The sequence below is a fragment of the Dipodomys spectabilis genome, unplaced genomic scaffold (genome assembly GCF_019054845.1).
Source record: "Dipodomys spectabilis isolate Male_0828 unplaced genomic scaffold, ASM1905484v1 ptg000051l, whole genome shotgun sequence".
Lineage (NCBI taxonomy): Eukaryota > Metazoa > Chordata > Mammalia > Rodentia > Heteromyidae > Dipodomys > Dipodomys spectabilis.
The window spans coordinates 14234856-14258014 of record NW_024870728.1 but is presented as its reverse complement, the minus strand read 5'-3'; the positions used below and the strand labels follow the sequence as shown (position 1 = coordinate 14258014).

The following is a 23159-nucleotide window of genomic DNA, read 5'->3' as shown; positions in this document are numbered from 1 at the left end:
ATGGGGGTTATTTAGTAGTATTCGACCAGATGAGTGGAAGTCCTTTGTGTCTTAAGTCCAGTTAATTTTGTCGTTTCACCTAACATTTTGGATTTAACATCCACTTTTCAGGGAGACCATGTGCCGTTTGTCTCTTTGCACCTGGCTTACCTCGCTCAACAGGTAGATTTCTTCTAGCTCCGCCCGTTTCCCTGCAAATGCCATTATTTTGTCGTTTCTAATGGCTGCATAATAATCCATTGTGTATAGATACCACAATTTTTGGATCCATTCATCTGTGGTGGGACATCTGGATTGTTTCCATATCCTGGCTATTGTGAACAGTGCTGCAATAAACATGGAGGTGCATGTGTCCTTGTATACTGATTCCTGTTGTTGAAGATAGATGCCTAGAAGTGGTATGACTGGGTCATAAGGGAGGTCAATATTTAGCTTTCTGAGGACCCTCCAGACTGCTTTCCAAAGTGGCTGTATAAGTGTACATTCCCACCAGCAGTGTAATAGGGTTCCTCTTTCTCCGCATCCCCTCCAGCATTTGTCATTGGCTGACTTGAGGATGTGGGCCATTCTGACTGGGTAAGGTAGTATCTCAAGGTTGTCTTTATTTGCATTTCCTTCACAACCACCATCCCCCAAATTTTAATAACATGTTTATTTCAATATCTCTTTCCTGACTTGAAATGAAATTCATAAGGTATCATAAGCTACTATGGTTTCTTTGTAATCAATAGAATGCCTTTACAGATAACATAAAGTTAAAAGGGAAGTCATTTGTAACAAAACAATATAAATTTCTGTGTAAGTGCCGGGGCACAACTACATTAAAAAAACAAACATGAACCCCATACATCCCAAAATAGCTTCTAGAAGATGGAATACTGATGTGTATACAGATGCTGAGGACAGAAGTGGGAGGGGTGGGAGGGAATATATGAGCCAGCAGCAGAAAGGACTGAAAACTGAGAAGGCTATCAGCAGCCAGTATCCTAGGAGAAAGGAGGCAATGAAAGGGGCCAGGCACTCACTTCAAAGGATGGGCTCTTGAAAGAAGAAGTTGGAGAGGTTGTGTGGAAGTAATGCTGGGAGCAAGAAGCACATGGGCTTCACCTCCAAGTCCCTTAGAATACAGTGTGTGTGTAAAGAACAGCCAGTATGAGAGACAGCCATGAGGGAACAGTGTCCCCAGAAGACAACTATGTCTTCATCAAACGAAGATGAAACACAGAGAAGATGGGCATTAATGTTCGATGGTGAGGTCCGGAGCGCGTGGTGGAAAGCAAAACAGAACAAGATGATTATCCATACAGTGAGGTGGTGGAGAGGCCAGGCCTGTGAGGGTGAGGGGGATGGCTGAGGACTTGAGGAAGTGTGGGACTTATCCTTTAGCTATGGAATCTAGGAAAGGAGCTGGCTCACAGGAGCAAACCATTTGTCACCCCACTCCTCACTGTAAGGCAAAGTGACTGGATGGGAACACCTCAAAGTTCTTTTTGTTCTAACACAGAAGACAAAAGCAGGAGAAAAAGCAGGCACCCACTGCCACTTTGCCTTCCAGTATCCCCACAGGTCCCAAAATTATAGAACTTGAGATCTGCTACAGATCTTTAAGAGTTTATTTTGAGAGACTTTCTGTGGTTCCTGGCCTCCTTAGGGGTGTGATGAAGGCAACCATCTCTCTGGGGTAGGGAAGGCTTGGATATCCAAGTTGTCCTTACAGTGGGAGAGGCTAAATAAGTCTCTGGAACCATCTGTGGATCCCTGACCTGGTCTGATCGCTTCTGGACGAGGAAGTTTCTCTCTCATTATCATCTTCTCCCAAATGTGCCACCTCCTGCTATTTCTGTCAATCCTTGAATATATACCAAAGAATCACTGGCACTGAAACTATTCATCTGTCTATATATCCCACAAGACTGTTTGCATGCTATTGTAGTGTTTTCTCCAGACTCTAGCCTCTGGTGAACAGGGCTAGGTCTGGCTGAGACTCAGCTGCTACACAGCACCAAGAGTGTGTTGAAGCCTGGGGGATGGAGGAGGAGGAGCCTAGGTCTGGGGAAGAGAGACAGGATTTTGTTTTTGAGGCCCCAATCTCTTTCCAGCTAGAGCCACTGTACTCCATCCTTAATTAGCTTCTTCATCAGACAATTTTCCTCTGATTGAAGAGGGTGGCTTAAATTTTTTCATTTGAATACTGCCTTTAAATTACCTAACTTTCTAGTGTCAGGAAGTAATTAAACCATTTTAATGGATGGGTGGCCGAAGGGGAGGAAAGTGCACCTGTTTTTCTAGATAACGCTTGTTTGGCAAAAGTTGGAAAAACACAAACTACCTCATTTGCAAGCCCCCCCCCCCCCCCGCCTTCAGCTCTTCCTCTGCTTCCTAGCCTACAGATTACTTATTGATTCCTTAGACGGAAACATTTTTTTTTAAATGGGGAAGAGGGTATGGGTTTATCTGATGGAACAGGTGATGTTGAAAAGGTGGCAAAGAAGGATCAGGGTGGGAAATGGCAGGGTATGGAGAAAGGTGCAGAATTTAGATAGGGAGCAAAGATGGTTACTAACTGAGGGAATAGAGATGGAGAAGAAAATGGGAAATTAAGATCCATGGTAAAAAGCCAGGCATCGGCAGCTCATGCCTATAATCCTAGCTTCTCGGAAGGCTGAGATCTAAGGATCATGGTTCAAAGCCAGCCTAGGTAGGAAAGTCCATGAGACGCTTATCTCCAATTAACTACCAGAAAACCAGAAGTGTCACTGTGGCTCAAGTGGTAGAGAGCAACCCTTGACCTGAAGAGCTAAGAGACAGTGCCCAGGCCCAGAGTTCAAGCCCCATGACTGACTAAAAAAAAAAAAAAAAAAAAAAGATTCATGGTAAAAATCAAACCCAGTAAATTCTGACTGAGTCTTTTTCTGAGGTTTTTCTATTGAACATCTTCTAATATCAACCTACATACAATGTACCCCCCTGGGCTGTATTTGTGAGAAATCCAGTTTCCACAAATTCTCCATCTTTCTAACATCTCTTTGCCTTTTGGAGACCCTTTTGCTTACACAGTTACAGGTCCACAGATTGTCAGCCATTTCTTTTGTCATCATATCTCCTCCCATCCCCTGCCTGCAGTCTGTGGCTCAGCCCAGGAGGATGGATGAGAAGGTGGGCATGGTGAGTGGGTGTTCCTGCCCACACAGTTCCTTCCGTTTCTACACCACAGGGACAGAGAAGCCTCCTCACACATCCCTGTCCATCCTTGCTGCATTTTGGCCATCAACTCTTGTATATCCATACACTAAGAGGAAATTGAATCACTTTCCTGAGAGCGAGCTATTGCCTTCTATGAATACCAGGCATGGGCCAGAACACTAGCTCTCACTATGAGTAGAAAAGCAGGCCAGCACAAGTTGAGAAGTCTGTAGAGAACCTTCACACATCCTCAGCTATGCCAATATCCATCTCCACAGCCCACACCTCTTGCTAATATCCTGATTTAAGGGGCCATGAACATTTCTGTCAGCTCTAAAGCAGTGCACTTTAAATTTCAGCCTGCAATGGAATCTTCAGAGCACTCCTTAAAACACTGATTCCTGGCCCCACTCCTGGAGAGTCTGATTAAGTGTGACTCGGTAGGTCTGGGTGAGGCCTGAGTGTCTGAAGAGGCCCTGGTGATGCTGATGCTGCCTGTAGTTTGGCCACACTTGAACAGTACTGCTTACAGCTTGGTTCTTACCCTGCCTTCTGCTGCACACAAGGCTCTGCATTTAATTTTTTTTTTTAATTTTATTTTTGGCTGGTCATGGGGCCTGAACTCTGGGCCCGGGTGCTGTCCCTCAGCTCTTCAGCTCAAGGCTAGTGCTCTACCACTTGAACCACAGTGCCATTTCCGGCTTTTTCTGCTTCTGTGGTGCTGAAGAATGGAACTCAGGGCCTCATGCATGCAAGGCAAGTACTCTACCACTGAGCAACCTTCCCAGCCCTACATTTTTATTTTTAAAAGAGATGACATTGTTCAAAAAAGAAATGTACTCATGACCTGACATGACATAGTAACCCTTCTGTACAACACCTTAATAATATTATAAAAAAGGGTTGGACATTGGCGGCTCATGCCTACAATCCTAGCTACTCAACAGGCTGGGATCTGAGGATCCTTGCTCAAAGCCAGCTCAGGCAGACAAATATAAGAGACTCTTATCTTCAATTTAACCACACACATAAAATACAGAAGTGGCAGTAGGGCTCAAATGGTAGAGTTCCAGCCTTGAGCAAAAAAGCTAAGTGACAGTACCCAGACCCTGAGTTCATGCCCCAGTACTGGCACATACACACACAGACACACACACACACACACACACACACACACACACACACACACACACACACACAAGCACATAAGCTATACAGTTGAAAAAATGCTCTCATTATAAATGTAACAGACATTAAAAACAGAGAAACGGTAGAAGTGAACTTCCTCTCCTAGACCCAAAGACCCCATGAGGTCTTTGGAGCCCATGAGTGTGTATTGAACATTAGATTAGTCTGCCACTTATCCTACTGGCTTTTAATGAGTTACCTGCTCATTCTGGGCCCATTTCTTATGAGACAGTGGGAGCCAGTATCTCCTTCCTCACAGAATCATTGTGTGAACAGATGAGTTGATGAGTCCTGCATGTTGTGTCTGGGACACATTTTACACTCAGGCCACATTAACCGACTGTTATAGGAAAGATCATAGATTACACACACCTCTTCCTCTCTCTTCATTGCAAACCCATCACCACCACTAGCACCTGCCCTTCCATTCCATGGAATTGCTCTCCTTCCCAATTCTTAGATTGAGTGATTGTTTATAAATAAAGAACAAGCCAGAACTGAAAAGTATTCTAGATATCAACTGATTGTACTAAAGTGGGGACATGCCCTCCCCTCCAGGACCTATCCTCCACCACCAAGTTTTCATTACTGACTGCCCATTAACCCCCCACCCCCACCCCCAGTCCCTTGCAGACTTCTCCACTATCAGATAGCTACAAGGCAGGGCCTTGTCTTCCATGGTATTCCATCATGACCAAACACTCAGACAACTGCCACCCCTCCCCCTAAAGACCCAGCTCTGGAACCTGCACTAAGGAACACATTGGGAAAGTGTGGGAGAGAAAGACACACAACCAGTTATTTTTGGTGGGTTCAAAGGATTGCTTCTGGGAGACACCAGATTGGCCCCTGCCAATCAAGCTTCTCACAGTATGGCCAGGATGTGCTTCTGGGGACTTCCCAGGGAAGGGGTGAGACATAGATCAGGAACCCTACTTGGGCAGGCTAAGCTTGACTCTAATGCTTCAAGCAATAAAGACTCAAAGACAAAAAAAATGGCAAAAGTATTTGATGAAGATGAATTCAAGCTACCTTCCCTTCTATTTCTGTTCTTTTTATGCTCTGCCTGGGCCTTGGGGAAAGTGTCCTCTTGGATGACTTTCTTCAGAGCTTTTGTCCTCTGGCCGTCAGGCCGTCCACAGAGTATTTCAAGTCACCCAAGTCAGAACCACTGACCTTCCACTGACCTGGGAGAGGCCCTTTCCTAGGAAACTAGAGAGATCATGAAGTGCTTTGAAATGAAGTGAAGTGAGGTCAATACGGCTGAATAGAAGAAATTTTAGAACCCCAAGTTTGTATTTATATCAGAGGATCCATTCCTGAAAGTAGGTTTGTGAAGTCATATAGCAAGACACTGGGTCTTTTTCTGTAGAGGCTTCTTTGTGGGGTGTAGAGCTCTCACTCCCTGGGAAGAATGCCAAGACACTGGGCCTTCCTCAGCCACGTTAGATGCTGTCAGTGGTGTGCAGGTAAGGATGAAAGTCCTGATGGAGGTGATAGGACAATGCTCAATCTTTACTGAATGCTTGCTGTGCACTGTCACTCTCAAGAGGCTTTGCCAAATAAGCTCCCTTTCACAGAAATCCAGTGAGGTAAGCCATGTGATCTCTATTTTGTAGAGGGAAAAAATGTGTTGCACAAGGACACACTGCTTTTTCATCAAGTGTTTCACAACCCTAGGCTGGTTCATCTGAAATAGAACAGGGCCAAGACAAGACTGCTTCCTCCTCCATGTGAGTTAATGTGCACATGTGGTCATATGTACCCCTGAACAGTGAATAAATATATGAAGATAAAATTTTTGTGTGCCAGTTCTAGGGCTTGAACTCAGGACCTAGGCACTGTCCCTGAGTTTTTGTGCTCAAGGCTTGTGATCTACTGCTTTGAGTCATAATGTGATTTCTGGCTTTTTACTAGTTAATTGGAGATAACAATGTCTCAAACTTTCCTGCCGAAGCTGGCTTTGAACCATAATCCTCAGATCTCAACCTCCTGAATAGCTAGGATTATAGGCATGAGCCACTGATGCCTGGCTGACAAGATAAAATTTTAACCACATATGTGTTTATGCAATTTCCATTTGAATCCTTAAGACTTGTTTTGCAATATATATAGTTAGTTAATTAGTTTGTTTTAACACAAAATTTAGGCTTTGCAGTGAGATGATATTGGTTTCTGGGTGGAAGACCTTGAGTGATTTCACCTCTCATCTTTGGCTTTCTCAGCAGTAAATGGGCATTGCATTAGCAATTGCAACCAAGAGTTGTAGAAGATAATGCACTTAAGACACATAGGGCACTTTTCACAGTACTTAGAACATAATGAAAAATAAATATTAGTTACTGTATCATTATTTTTATGTAAATATCACATGATTTCACCTGAAATAAATAATAAATAAATAAATTTAAGTAGCTATTTTTTTATGGCTTTGGGAGATTCAAGATTGGCAGTACCACCACCTCCCTCATGTTTCCTGGGAGACATCTTCATGTTTCTGAGGTATGGCTAGGCTGGACTTCATATACATTATTATAAAGTTTTAAAGTTATTCTTTCAAACTGACATGTCAAAACTTTGGGGACTTCAAAAGATTACCTTTGAGAAGTAAGGTACTTTATCCTTTGAGACTATCCTCTCTCAGAACATTTTTAGAGATGGGCTACTCAGAGATGGTTCACCAAAAATCTATACTCTGTTTCCTTAATTATATAATTGCCATTGAGAAAGGATACTATTTTCTAGCCCTTTGTACCCATGGTGGCCAGATAACTAGTAGTGAATGCATTTACAAAATAGGTATTTCTGTGGGCGTGTAACAGGGAAAGCAAAGAAAGAGGTGGTATTGTCCAAAAAGAAATGTTAGGAAATTACCTGACAGGAAATGGCAAATCATATGTACCTTAATAATAATAATAAAATTATATTTACAAGAAAGAAATAGGTATTTGAGAGAAAAGTGGCGGGTGGGAAATGGCATTGCCTTATTCGTTTAAGATTTTCTACTAGCTGGAAAGAACTGAATCACTGTGTGGAGGAGAATCTTGTACTGCTCAGGAATTTCTACTGGGTTCAACTACTGACAGTTGGGAATTTATCATATATAGTCTGCTGAATTTATCCTAACAAATAGACCTGTAGCTAGGAAGGACTTAAGAGCAGTTTATATAGCTTAATGCCATGTTTCATGCAGTCTTCAAAATGTATGAACTTCCTTAAACATCTACCTTATTTATTGGATTAGGACTATCCCTAATCACAAAGCCACCAGATATGCCACTTCTGAAGTGATTTAGTACTGAGAACAGGTCCTAATGTGTTTTGAGCTTCTGAGAACAAATGAAATGCCTCTTTTCAAGTCTTCTTTGAAGTAGACAGTACTGTGTTAGCAAATCTGCTTCTAAATCAGTTGCATTCCCCCTCCAAGGATCCACCGGCTCAATGTGGAGAGAGATGCTGATGCATAGGAAGCCATAGGAGGTAGAATACAGTTTAACAGTTTAGAATACTGGACAAGCCACATGTAGATAACAGAGCATGGACTAAACATCCTCTTGTCTATTTATATAAGTTAATGCTTCTCTAGTTTTTTGGCCTGGCTTGGCCTGACATCATCGCACAGGGGGAGCAACTTCCAAATCCTAGCACACAAGACTTGGAATGATCCTAAAAGTTATCGAGTCAAGTCTTCTACTGTATAGATGAAACCACGTGTACAGAGAGCAGAGTCACTTGACGAAGGTCACAGAGGTCATTAGTGGCCAACCTGGTTTCCTGTTCTCTTCCAATGCATCAAGCTGCCTCTGCCTTATTTACAAAATTTCCTAATCAGAGAATCATCAGGCTTGACAGGGGTCACTTGAAGCCAGAAGGGGCAAAAAAAGGAAGAACCTTTGTGAAATATATGTATGTTTTCAAGTTAATGTGGATGCAGATTAAGCTTCAGAAATGTTTTACAATCTTGCTTCTATCCCCTGCCTATTTGTTCATTTAATCTCTTTATCACAGAGAGAAAGGAGCAGGCAACTCAGCATCTTTGGAAAGAATCTCAGAGGACTACACAGAGAAGAAACTTTCCCAAAAGATGATTCTATATTTTTTTAGGTTTTAAAAATATATTGAACTTAATTTTCATTATTATTATAAAGGTGATGTACAGGGGATTCTATACTTTTGAGGATTACCATATTCCACTGGTATAAAGTATTGGTAGCAAGCCCAGAAACGTTCTTTTTTTTCCTCCTTTCATTGAATAGGACACAAACATGATGAAGTGGAGGTCCTTATTTTTGTAGAACTCACTTTTGGATGGCCAATGTCTTAGGTGTATGAAGTTGGGGGTGGGGAACCCTTTCAGGTACCAGAGCCATTAATTAATTTATTCTTGTTAAGTCTTAATAACTTGACCCACTGGAGCAGAAAATACCCCATTTGTTTGCAGGGAGGCTCTGTCAGCCTCTTGGCCATAGCAGACAGTGTCATTACAGATGACGGAGGAGGAGGCAGGTGGAATGAGACTGTTAGACATAATCAGATCTTCTTGGTGAGATAAAACCGTTGAGTCTCAAAGAATGTTCAAGAAAAGGTGCTGCCCCAAATAAGAGCAAACTCTTAATTATGTGAGGTGTGGAGTTAGGCTTTGGCTACCTCTGAGCTGTAACTGGATTCAGATTGCAACTATGTTGCCACCCTTCATCCAGCCCTCAGAACAAGAGAAATGTCCCTTGAGCTAGGGTACCCTATGTGATTACCTGTTTACCATACATATGCCATCTTACTCAGTATGCTCACCAACCCTCTTAGGGTTCTGTTATTGACCCTTTCCTGGATCATGGAAGAGAAGCAGAGACACTCAAGGTCACAGGGTTAGAAGAGAATTGAGCAACACATGGCCATGGACTCTAGAATATTCTAGCATCACTTCTGCTACTCTGGGATTCTCTACTATTTTTATCATTTGCTATCTTCATCCATTTTTTTTTTGTAGTTGGTCCTGGTTCTTGAACTCAGGGCATGGGTGCTGTCCCTGAGCTTCTTTTACTCAAGGCTAGTGCTCTACCACTTGAGCCACAGCACCAGTTCTGGCTTTTTCTGAGTTGTTTCTTGGAGACAAGAGTCTCATGGATTTTCCTGCCTGGGCTGGCTTTGAACCATGATCCTCAAATCTCATCCTCCTGAGTAGCTAGGATTACAGGTATTAAGTGTTTAACATCCCTCAGGCCTCTGTCCTTAGCAGTCTCATTTCTGAACAGTCCTCTGTTAGCTCATTAAAAAGCAACCGCCTCAACCACCTCTTATTGCTTACCTCTAAATCTGCATCAACTTTCATCCAACTGTGGGTAGAAACCTGGGCATGCACTAGAGAATCTCATCCCTCCCTTGTCACCTCCCCCATTTCCCATCAATCACTGGCACGTGTAAGAACTGGCCTGATACCCTCAATATCACAGGAGGGAACCAGCTAGGCACTATGAAAATCCTTCTTCCTTCCCTGACAGATTTTTCATGGCATTGCCTGTTCTTCCTTCATGTATCTTGTCTCTATTGCAAACTCAGCTTGGGAATTGGCTCATGCTTCTGGACTTTAGGTGTAAGGCATGCCCCTTAGGATCCCTTTGTTTTACCCACTACCTTTGACACTGTTGTGATCAGATGTGGTGCTCAATTCCCCACTCAAGTCAGGGCCCTGGGACTCCTACTCTGGTAGAAGGAATCTTGACAATTCTATTAAGTCCGTATCTCTCGTGTGTCTTATTTTGTCTCCATTGCCACAGTGTTACATCTCTTTACTTCCTGCTCAAATGGTTCTGAGCATTCCCCAACAGATTCCTCCTGCCTCTACTCTGCCCAACTCTGACCCATGTCCCCAAATGGTCCACATTTTAGGTATAAGATGCACATCAGATCCAAATTCTTTCCTATGTAAACTTCTACCAATGTTTCCTCCTCCTTGGCAAAGTAGAATCTGAGTTCTTAACACATGATTCATGACCCCTGGGACCTTCTAAGGTTTTGCCAAGCTTTTGTACCTCATTGTTCATTATCCATCCCCAACCCTGAATCTTTGCCCTGAACCTTCCCAAAGGTTTCTATGCATGCCTTGTTCGCTCCATCTGTGTCTCTCCTTAGAGAAGTGCCTCTGCCTGGAGCATTCTTCTACACCCTCTTTTGGAAAACCCTCATTTATCTTGTGAAGCTTGCTCAAGGATAGAGTTCCTTCAGTAAGCCTCCTCAGACCCCCCCCCCCCAAGAAAGAAACAATTTCTCTCCTCTCTCCTCCACCTTCCTGTCTGCCTTGTACTGACCCTCATTGTGTGTGATACAAGTATGCACTATGAATTCCTTGAGAGTAATGGACTGTGTCTTACCCATCTCTGTTAATCATTCCTGGTTTGAGGAACAAAATAGGCAGGCAATAAATGCTCCTGAGTGAATGGGTATGACCCCACACCCTCCAACGCAGGCTGCTTCCCCCTCCCCCAAGTGCTTACTTCTCCAAATCCAGGCCTCAGTTCCAGCCCCCCTTTTTTTGTCAGTTGTGGGGCTTGAACTCTGGGCCTGGGCACTGTCCCTGAGCTCTTCAGCTAGGGCTAGTGCCCTACCACTTGAGCCACAGTGCCACTTCTGACTTTTTCTGTTTATGTGGTGCTGAGGAATGGAACCCAGGGCCTCATGCACGTGAGGCAAGTGTTCTACCACTGAGCCACCTTCCAGGCCCCCAGCTCTTCTTACCTGAGAATCAGTGATGACCTCTCCCACCTACCCCATGAAATCAAGCATCCTTATAAGGAGGTGACTTGCTTATTTGAGTGTGTATATCCAGTGCCTTTTCTCTCCCTTTCGCTCCCTCTCTCTCCTTCCCTCCCCCTCGCTTTCCTTTCTCTCTCTCTCTCTCTCTCTCAAATTTATACATACATATATATATATATATATATATATATATATATATATATATATATATATATATATATATAATTTGTCAGTTGTGAGGCTTGAACGCAGGGCCTGAGCACTGTCCCTGAGCGTCTTTGTGCTCAAGGCTAGTGCTCTACCACTTTGAGCCACAGAACCACTTCCAGTTTTTGAGTAGTTAGAGATAAGAGTCTCATGGAGACTCTTCTGCCCATGCCATCTTAGAACCACAATCCTCAGATCTCAGCCTCCTGAGTAGCTAGGATTATAAGCATGAGACACCAGTGCCCAGCTTGGAACACAATTTCTTAAAACCTTTTCTCATCTTATGAAATATGGATTATAATACTTACCATCCACATCTTTAAGAATTGTTATATTCAGTTCCTTGTAATGACTTCATAGTCAATTTTATGTCCTTGACAACTTACATTTAGTTTTTACAGTAGCATTTATTGTTCTCGGGGATTAACACTAAGGCAGATATAGGAGCAGCTTTTGTCACTAAATGTATAACCCTTGGATATAATCAAGTTCAGAGACATTGAGTTTCACCTTCAAACAAGGAACCCAGAACTTCTGGAAAACCATTTCAGACAAAAATCCTCTGATAAGCACTAAAGGCCATTCTCTGAGACAGTAATTTTTTTCCTGGAAGCTTCTCATTGGCCACTGATGTCCCTGGAACCCAGCTAGATAGATATAACCATGAATAGTACTGTTATGACTTCATGAGCAGCAACTGTGCTCCAGATTCTCATCCTCTTGGATTCTTGCTGTTATATCCCAGGGGAGTTCTCCTCAGAGTCTCTCACACTTCCATGAACTCTCCCTTGGCATACTATTTCAATAGAGTATGTATATATTCATCAGAACTATCCATTTTATATCTATTCTTATTCTTTACTATCTGTGGCCATTTGGAAGTCTTAGGGAAGAGATAAATTGTTCCTGAGATCTGAAAAATAAAGTCCAGAGACTCATAGAAGCAGAAGGTTTTATTTCTCTTCTCTTACTAAGTCTTTTATGTGAACATAGGGCTAGAGTCAGTTTCCTTTCTCCTTATGATAATGTTTTTAGCCAGGTGCTAAACTGCACAGCTTAGGTCTAAGAATATGGATTCTTTCACTGCATATATTTTTTTCAACCAACATTACTGGGAGAGTCATGGAAGTTATTCCCAGGTTGAATCTGCAATTTTGCTCTGAATCAAGAAATGAGCCCTGGACTGTTATGGAGTGCATGAGAATTTTCCTTCAGAGTAAGCCCAACTTGCCACCCTCCCCCTTCTGTCAGTGACTCTGGTGCCAAATGCATTTTCTGGTAGTCCCAATTAGTCTGACTACATTGAGATTAAAACTAGATATTGCATTACATTAGGTGGGCACTACAGCCTCTAGTTCGTTCTCCTCCAAAAAGCCCCTAAAAGGCAGGTAGTTTTATACTCACATGGGCATTGCTATGTGTTTTTCCAGAACACTGCAGAAGAGGAATAACTGAAACTTGAATTTCACCCTTAATACTACCATCCATCACTACTGATCACTACCATCATTAAAATTACCATCGTCAAAATAACCACAAGAATCAGTGAATTCCCACTGCTGCCAGTCACCTCCTGCTTCTTTCTTTAGACCAAATGTCACTTCCTGTTTCATTTTGTCTCCCAGCATTTTCTCCTGTAGACAGCATCTATAAGGCAAACACTGATCTGGGAGTCCTGATATAATGCCTGAGTCAGCCTAAGACAAATCCTTCAGGTACAGAGTTTCAGGATATGAAAAGTGGGAAGAATAATCTTTGTCCTCAGGGATATACTCAGAAGTAGAATTAGTTCCAGTTATAACCAATAAAATGATAGAGCAGCCGGAACTCTTTAAAGGTTAGATAAATGGCTTATGGTGTAGCTTGCACCCTAGGATATTTTATTTTCCTAAAAGCAGGAAAGAAAGAAAAACTAATGTGAAAACTTTTAGTATCCAATGAATTCTGCTTCTTTCAGAAATTAAAGGACTAAGTGCCACATGTGCATAAGAAGAAAAGGAATGACAAAGATAGAGCAGGCCAAGGAGAAGACAAGTAGGGGGAACGGAGCCAGAAAAGGGACATTGGGGGCAAGAATGGCACTGATCCTGGCTCAGAGAGACATCCTGGTTCTAGAGACATCAGAGACACATAGGAGCCAAAGCTATATTGCAGGGCGGCTCAGAGCATGGAGAAATGGCCTGCTCATGAGAGTTCCCTCTGTTAATGGGCCCTGGTATACACAGGGCATATTGGGCACCTGAAAATTTCCTACAAGTGATGATATGGGGTTCCTGCTATCTGAATGGGAAGAACACTGGACTGTGAGTCAGGAAACCTCTCTTTTCTAATTTCAGCCAAGAACCTTGAACAGATTCCATTATCTGAGCCCCAGTTCTCTTAGCAGCAAAACAAGGGAGTTTTACTGATTGACTACCATGATTTCTTCTGTGTTCTCAGTCCTCACATTTGTGGAGCTGTCCATAATAAATGGTATTTATGCTCTCTCTCTTGCCCATGCTCCCCAAAGAGGAGGAGAGCACAGTTCTCAACTAAGAGAAGAGTAGTCTGGTAATCCCTGCTTCTTTAGTGTGGGTACCAGCATAAGAATACATTGCATAGCTACAAGCTAATCCCAGTTTAGCTAACCCCAGGTAAACTCAGCACAGGCTCGACTATATCACAGATCCATGAATGGGAAAAAGATATTTATTGTAAGGGACTGTGATTTAGGGTTTCTTGTTTTTTTTTTTTTTTGCTTGTGTCTTGCCAGTCTTGGGGCTTGAACTCAGGGCCTGAGTGCCATCCTCAAGTCTCTTACAGCACCACTTCTGGCTTTTTCTGAGTAGTTTATTGGAGATAAGAGTCTCATGGACTTTTCTGACCAAGCTGGCTTCAAAATGCAAGCCTCAGACCTCAGCTTCTTAAGTAGATAGGATTATAGGTGTGAGGCACCAGTACCTGGCTGGATTGCTTGTTATTGCACCTAAAGCTAACTGATGCATCACCTGATGGGAAAGTCTCATAAAAGCCTACCTCCGAGCTGATCTACCACCTGCGTGAAGGACAGTAAAGGACAGTTGAAGGGGCCTCCACAGAAAGCCCCTCTACTGTTCCTCCTTCCAAGCCAGAGCTGCTGTATTTCTCCATATGGAGACACACCTGGCTTTTGGCATCAGCAACTCAGGCCTCTGCAGGGATAGGAAGGGAGTTTGGTGGGAGGGGAAGGTAGATTAGAATGCATCAATGTCAAATCCTTCCTATTTACAGTCCTCTCTCTTCCAGTCCTCCACACTTGAGCTGTTTCTCTCATTGCCTAGGTGCAATCATTAAAAGACTCTTGAAATTGGGGTTGATGCGTTGATTTAGTTAGCCTAGAGAGGCAGAAGGATGGGTTGGATAGATTTACAAGATCTAGCATCACTGGTCTGTGGCTGCTGCCAACAGTATGCAAGTCTCCAGGTCTTTCTCATTTCTAATATTAAAGGACTCCAAAGAGATTCATAACAACATTATCCTAGCCAAATCCTAGCTAATGAATGTTTTCCTGCCAAACAGAGCAATATAGCATATTTAATGTAATACACACACACAAGTCCAGAAGACACAACTGTGTTATTTTAACAATCCCAGTACTGTGGCCTAGGGAATACACCATGAGTTCCAGGTAAGGAAGTATGACCAGTGCTCAAGCATGCTTCCTTTTACTCAGAGAAACAAGGGCACTGCCCAGACCATTGTGTAAACCATATCTCTGGAACTGACAGCCACAGTGACTTATTGAAACAAAAATGATTCAACCCTCCACCAGCCATAGCGGAAGAGGAGAAACACAGATTTGGGGATGGGATAAGGGAAGAAATGGAGAACCAAAGCAGTGTTTCAACTTTTTTTTTGAAAACTAACCCTTTTCAACAAAATCTTATGTAGAATAAGGATTTTTTTTTAAAATCTCAGGATAAAGCAGGAACACATATACAGAGTCTTTCGGTATGGCATTCTATTTCTTACTCCCAAGACTGGCTCCTAGAGTTAAGTGTGGAACTGAAGTCCTACACACAGTTTTGAGCCATTAGACTACAGAAATATAAGGCCCTGGAATAGACTTATTAGCAGCTGGGGGAAATGAAGAGACAAATATCACCATGGCTGCTTGATGGCATTGTGCTAGAAAGAAAATGGAGTGAACTATGCATAGATCTCTTATTACAGGTTGGCTACCCTGGACCTTCCTCAACCAGCCTTCCCCAGATCTCAGCCTCCTTATCTTCTTCCACTGGGCAAGTCAGATTTGCTTAGGAATGATTCTAATCTTTCTTCTTTGCCCTGCCTCATTCTCACCCTCCCAACTCTCATATCTAAGCTATGATACCTCCTGGGTTCACAGGTTTCAAATTTGGTGTCATTTCTGCTTCAGCCTCCCAGTGAGAGGAATCCTGGGGGACTCCCAGCATGTTGTTTCAAACTTCCCATGGGGACAAGTCTTTGGACCCACCTATGCATACCACGTCCATGAAGCCGTACATCCCGTAGCAGATCTGGAAGAGGAGGTCTTGGCGCTGCCACTTTGCTGAGGGACTGAAGGTCGACCAGATGAGCCAAGAAATACTGGCAATAAGGAAGAGAGAACCCAAGATGGCGGCCGCAATCTGAACCTTCTCGATGACTGTCAGAGAGATGGCCTGCCACTGGGGAGGAAAGAGTGGCAGATTAGCTATTGCTTGGATTACCCTCACCCCATTCTCACCCATCTTCCTTCTTCCATTCCAAGAGCTCATTTCTCTGAGGCAGGATTTAAGCCAGGACTTCCCAACTGGTAGTATATAATGGACCTGGTTACAGTTTTACATTATACTTTTGAAGCAGAGGAAAGCTATATTATAGAATGATTAAAACTTATCTGTAAGGAGGGGCTCTGGGGCAGGCATAGCTGAGGAGACATTTTTTTTTTTTTACTTATGATACAAACAGAAACAGGAAGGAAAAAGAGAAAACAAAGAGCTAGTGTGGGTGGCTTTGCAGAGCTCCAGAATATTCTTTGCAGAGCAGCAATATAGTCTATTTTCTTACTAATAGGTGCTAAGAGGGCACAGGTCTATTTTGTTCCTACCACAACACTACCTTGCCATTTAATGTACATACTAGAAACTACCAAGTCAACAGACCAGGAGAGGAGGTAGGATGTAGGATGTAGAGATAAGGAAAACAGTTTCTAATTTATGAAATGTATATTAACATTGATTTTCCTTTTTCCTCTTTTACAAAACAAGCGCTGTACTTTTAGCAGCACTGATGGATGAATAGTCTGAGGATGGAGTATAGGTGAGTTTCAGCTCTGGAATTTTATGATTTCATGGATGTTCTAGGCAACAATGACCTTAAAAAGCCAGGAGTTGGATTACAGTGCGGGGTTTATTCATACAATTCACTCAATATAGATGTATTGAATATTTTTTGCTATGTGAGGTGCTGGAGATAAAACTCTAGGTCAATCCAGACAGCTACAACTGACAGCCAGCCTATGGAGCAGACAGCCCTGTGGATTTACAATTGTAATCCATCAGAGTTGAGAAAGGGACTGTAAGGGCCTGTGGCAGAAGCATTTGACATCACATAGGAAGCCATACTTGAGCTAAGTAGGAGATTACCAGGCATAGAGAAGGGTGGAGAGTACCCCAGACAGAGGCAGGAACATGTATAAAGGCCCTGTGTCTGAAGAAAACACGATGAGTATGAAAACCTAAAAGAACCAAAATGGGCCGAGTGGAGAAAACATGTGCAATAGGACAACAGGAAAAGCGTGAAGGGTATAGAGAAACCACAGTTTTGTTAACCATATTTGGATTTTTGTCCTGAGAGTAAACACGATGGTTTTTGTTTAAAAAATATTTTTAGTATCTTTAAGTAGTTGTACAAAGGAATTATTCAACAAAGCAGTTTATGAATACAAGATGTCTTGATCAATGTTGATGTTTTGAGTAGCTTTAAGTAGGGAACTGATTAGGTTTGGGAAGGCAGAGGGCAGAACTTCTGATTGGGTGGATGGTGATTTGCATAATGCTCTACCGAGAACACCACTACAAAGCATTGCAGCCTGAATGCAAGGGAGAGCCACATGCCTTCCTCCTGCCAACAGGGATTCTCTCACTGCCATCAAAGGCCTGGAGGGAAGCCGACATCATAGCTTCAGCCAGGACTGTTCAGTGACCTCCAAGGAACAATAGCCAGTGGAAAACTAGACTTATCCATCTCAAGGTAGGACATTGGCCTTGACATTTAATTACACAGATAACATCCCATTACAGGGAATTGGGCCTTGACAATCTTCCACTATTCCCCCAGTTTAAGGTTACACATAAGGATGGAACTTTCCAGAGGATGGCCTGATCATGTACAATGAATGCGTTTTTCCACAGCTTGCCCCACAGTCAGGAAGGAGGGCTTCAAAACCTACTCCTACTCTTCCTGACATCAAGCATCTCATATGTGAAGGCACACTTGGGCCCTCTTCCTTTCTACAGCCCAACCCAAGCCATCCATGGGACCTAAAGGGGGATCCTGACCATGAGGTGAAAAATGAGCAAAGTGGAACAAAGTGGAATGGGGAAAGAAAATGGTCTAACTGTCTGTCCCAGGTGAAGTTTCACAGAGGGGTGAGGGACAAGGCACTGTAAGGAGAGGACAGAGAATGAGAGCCCTCTGACATCTCATAAGCAGACTGAGGAGAAGAAGGCATCCGTGGGATCAGGATCTACTGTTCTCAAACACCGGAAACTTCAGGGCCTTGTTCTAAGTAGGTTTCTGACATTGATATCATGAGACTTCTCCATCCCCTGAACTCATTTCCTGGGGCACTAGTGAGTGGAAAAATAAAAGGTAGAGAGTAAAAACTGGATATTGCCTTCCTTATACCAGGTAGCAGGGTGTCACCTGGTTGTTGATTGTCAGGGAGACCGTCAATTTTCTCTTCTGTCACAATGGGAGGAAATGGTTCTCCTTACTTCCTAGACTATTATGTGGGTTAATTATCAATCCAGTGCTATAAATAGGATGTTTTAGCAAAAATTTGCTGTTTTAGCAAAAAATATAGATTAAGCATGACATGGCAAAAGCCATCCTAAATTTGCCTGGACGTGATGGGGTAGAAGTTAAGAGCTTGAATCCAAGCGTGAGAATTACTAGTGTAGTCAGCAACCTTACTCCATTACCAAATACCAGGCAGCTTCTGGCAAGTTGATAAACCCTCCTGTGCCTTCATTGTCTAATTTGTAAATTGAGAATAATAATACTAACAACTACTTCATTCCATGATTAAAATAGGTAATATATGTAAATATTTAGAACAGTAATAAGGTACCTAATAGACACTAACAGTTTATCAGTATACTATAGTCCTCCCTAAACCAAAAGGATATATATGAAGAGTCCCCTCAATGAATTTTTGAAACCTTGGATAGTACCAAGTCTTACATATAAGTATGTGATACCATGATAGTTGGTAACTGAGATGGCTAATGGATGCATAGTATACACTTCATGGATACACGGGACAAAGATCCCACATCCCATGAAGGATAGAGTAGAAAGGTATGAGATTTCAATGAATGGCATTCAATATAAGGCAGATGCATTGCTTATTTCTGGAACTTTCCATTTCATATTTTGGATTTCAATTGACTATGGTTAACTGAAACTGTAAAGGGAAACCACAGATAAGATAGCAATACTAACATTGCTGTTCATATGTCACAGAGAAAAGCTAGATAGAAAATGACTAATAGAGCCTCGAGATTCACAAGGCTGTGGGTTTTCAGGTAGAAATACGTAGGTGACTGAAATGCTGTCCTATCGTGAATAGTTGTGCCGTTCTCACAGCTTTGTATGGAGCATGAGCCAGTCGATGAGAGACCCAGGAGACCTGGAGGGAGCACTCCAGATCTGCAGTGGTTGCAGATCCCCATCCACATTCCACTTGCTTGTGGTTGACCTGCCAGGTCCAGCTTCTCCTGAAAGCAGAGTTGCCTACCATGACTGAGCAGGCAGCTGCCTCACAATGGACAATTAGGACAATTCAGGCTGCAACCATACAACAGAGCTTCTAACTCAAACTAGACACAAGTTTTTATTTGGACAGCACTTGAGTTTGAACTCAGAGCCTTGACCTAATCAGGCAGGGACATATCACTAATCCTTCTGGCTTTCATTATTTTTCTAATAGGGTCTTGCTTTTTGTCTGGACTGGCCTAGACTGTGGTCCTCCTATTTACATCTTCGTGTAGCTGGGATAACAGTTTTGTTGTTGTTGTTGTTGTTTGGGTTTTTCATTTTGTTTTGCTTTTGTTGAGGTGGCTTTTTATGAACTTTTTGCCCAGGCTTCAAACCACTGTTCTCATAACCTTAGTTAGGATTACAGGTGTGAGCCACTGGGCCAGGCTAAACCAAACTACTTTTGTATTTAAAAAGGTGACATTTACTGAGCATACACCATGGCATTTTTGAAGACTAACAGAATCAGAGGAGTCCCAAGAGTCTAAAACCTCACAACAGGAGACAGGATAATGACTTAAGAATATGATGAACCGACCAATATTTCCAAACACTGATATGTGCTTTCCTGACTCATAAGATTAGAATAACCTTTTCTTTTTTTTTACCCCCAGGAAAAAATTATCCCTGACTGTTTTTGTTGTTGTTGTTTGTTTGTTCATTAAATGAGTCAAGGATGAAACCAAGAGCCAGGTACTTTGGACTCGGCTGGTAGATTTGTGATCTGGTCTTTTCTGGAGGCTTTGGCCAGCTGAAAAGGAAGGTGTGGGTTAATGCACTCAGACCTTTGCTGGTACCCAGCAGACACAGAATCAGCTGTCTGGTGACACGGCTATTTTAAGATACTTCATGAGTTGGAAATGAATGGCTGAAGATGGAACCCACAGTGGGGAGGGGCACCTCTTGTGCTCGTGCTGTGATTCACCATTAAGGTGGCTGAGGTATCTAGGACTTTCAATACCTCTCCCCAAAATGCCCCCCATCCTAGCCCACATCTGCACATGCGTGTGCATGCACACCCCTCCCCCACCACCAGACACACACACACACACACACACTCTTAAAGGTGCCCCATAGAAAACTCCACAGGGTCTAAAATAAACCACACTGGACACAGCAACTGCAGGCTCCGTAGCAACGTAGATGCCAGCTGCCATTCTAAGTGAAGACCCTACCACATTATTATTACCAAACTGCCTGCCCTCCTGGGCTTGCAGGACTGACTTTCTGCCCCTCCTTTCCAGGAGGAGGGAAATTGTGCCAGGCAACTGAACTCCTCATCCTCACTGTTGCCATCCTGGCTAATTGATTATGTGGCAGCTTCATACATGTATGGAGATATTTTCAGAAGTGAAATGTTCTCTATGTGTGCAGGCACCACACAGGGCAAACCGCTTGATGTGAGGGAATTTATAAAGGAGGCACAGGATCTCCCAGCTCCTCCAGGGAAGATGGATGTGTGAACAGAACAGGGGGCAGAGGGTGGGTGAAGGGAGCTGTGAGTTATGTGGAAATGTGTTTGGCAAGCCCTACCCCAGCTCTGCCCTGACTGCCCTCACCCCTCTTAGTAGGTTTTTCATACTCTGCTCTTTCTTCTGCTCCTCCCCTCCCAACCATTTCTCTGCTTCCCTGTCTCATCTCCATTTTTCTCAGGGAGTCTTCCGCTCTTTGGCTTTTCTTGGTTTTTCCTTTGCTCCCTTTTCCTTTCTCACCCCTCCTCTCTCCTCTTTCCTCCTTTCCCCATTTCCTCTCTTCTACTCTTTTTCTTTTCCTTTCTTCACTCTTTTCCTTTCCTTCCTCGCTTCCCTTTCTCTTTCTCCTTCACTCTTTCTTTTCCCCTCCTTGTTCTTTTCCTTTCCCCATTTGCTCATTCATTTCTTCCCTCTCCTATTTTCTCTCTTCTGTCTGATACTCTTTTCTTCAGTATCTATTTATCTTCCTCCTCTTGCAGAGGCTTCAGAGAAAATAAAACAAAAAGATCTTTCACCCTTTCCTTCTTGAAAGTTGTTTCTAAGCTCCAAGCTACCCTGAGTCTAGGATGAACTAATTCTCCCCATGCAAAGCCAGTGGCAATGGAAGGGCCAGGTCACACCCAGCCCTCCTCAAGCAGACCCTTGTTACCTGCAGAGGATTCTTTGTGCTTATGGCGATGACATGATACTTATAGTAGCACAGCTCGCAGCTCCAGCAGCCCCGCTCACTGATCCACTTGATGAGGCAAGGCTGGTGTGTGCACTTGACAGAGCCATCACAGCGGCATGGGCTCAGCAGCTCCCCCTGCAGGGAGAGAGGCAGTGAATACTTTGGTAGGTGGTAGAATAGTGGATGAGAGATTGATCCACTTATCTGAGCCGTTCAGTAAGCCAGATAGGTCCCCATACCAGGCCACAGGCTTTGACTTGAGTAACCAGACTCCACAGAGAAGGCCTAGACTCCAGTGTCCCCACAGCAGGCCTGAACTCTAGTGTCCCCTCAGCAGGAGCCACATGAATTTAGTCAGCCCAACTAAAATTCCTAGGCCCTACTCATAGTTGGTATTACACAGGGCATCATTCTTGTGCTAGCCAAGTTGTAGGATTTCTGTGGAAGTCCTCTTGTAGTTCAAAGGAGGATGTCAGGCACCATTATTTTCTCTTTGAAAGCTCAGCCAAGGCTTCCAAATTCAAATACCTGTAGGGCCAGTGAGGCAAATAGGTAAAGGACACTGACTGTTAGCTGGTAGAGATTGAGATGATCTAGAAGGTTCAACACAGGCTGAACAAAACCCTAACTCTAACCAGCTGTAGATAAAGGAGTCTGGGAGAAATCCTTTTTTTTTTTTTTTTTCTGGTGACCAAACTCAGGGCTTCAGATATACTAGGCAATATACCTAGATCTACAAGCAATCTTCACATAAAACCTCTCAACAGTCAACATTTAACAATTTAAAAATACATTACAGGATTCATTTTGCATGAATGTAGAGCTCTGATCTTGAATTACTGCAATGTCCTCCTGGCAGGCCAGTGCACAGAGAACCAAGTCTTTCTGGTGAAGCATTTTACACTGGGTCCTTGAATGACAAAAGTATGGACAGGCCTGAATCCTAGGGAGGTTGGGCCAAATACCTTTGCTGGAGGCCCGCATCACTCCAGCCAGCCCTGAGCAAGGCTGGGAACACTGGAAACTGAGAGGCAAAGGTTACACAGTGTAAAGATTTGAAACCCTTTGAGTACAATACAGAGCTGGAGCTCCCTGTGGTATGCCAGAGAGGCATAACTGAATCCCATGCTTTGTGCTGCTTGACACATCCCTCCAAAGTATTTCCATGAGCCCTGCCTCTCTTGGGTGTCTTCCCTTTCCACTTTCAGATGTGTCTCCTCTTATCTGCTCTTTCTCTCACATGTAGCTCAAACTCACCATTGCTTACCACATTCCTATCCACTCAGCTCCTTCCTTTACCTTCTCAGGACTTTTAACAACTGGGTCCAACACACTGGCCTATGATCCCTCTGGTCTTGCCCATGTTCTTCCTTACTTTTCATGCCTTCACTCCAACTCATTTATTGTGTACTTAGATTCTCTGCCTCCCACTAATCAAAGCACTCATGAAATACTTTGCATAGGTGAATTGCAACTCCCCATGCTGGTGTGTTTGGGATAGAGCCAGTTAAGACACAGCTCTAGCAACTTAGGTATTTCAGCATTCATAAAACCACTGGTGGCTTTTGCCTGTAATCATAGCTACTTAGGAGGCTGAGATCTGAGGCCTGTGGGTCAAAGTCAGCCCAGTAAGAAAATCAATGAGACTCTTATCTTGAATTAAA

The 23159-nt window shown here is 43.2% G+C and overlaps 1 protein-coding gene across 1 annotated transcript in view; it reads right to left on the bottom strand.

The window, feature by feature from the left end:
- Marchf4 (membrane associated ring-CH-type finger 4) overlaps positions 1-23159 on the bottom strand; it is a 95684-nt gene that overhangs the window by 2079 nt on the left and 70446 nt on the right. The window contains exons 2-3 of the mRNA XM_042679348.1: positions 21475-21630; positions 15803-15995 (exon numbers count right to left, since the gene is read on the bottom strand). Of these exons, the coding sequence (XP_042535282.1) occupies positions 15803-15995; positions 21475-21630 (349 nt within the window). The remainder of the gene's footprint in view (positions 1-15802; positions 15996-21474; positions 21631-23159) is intronic.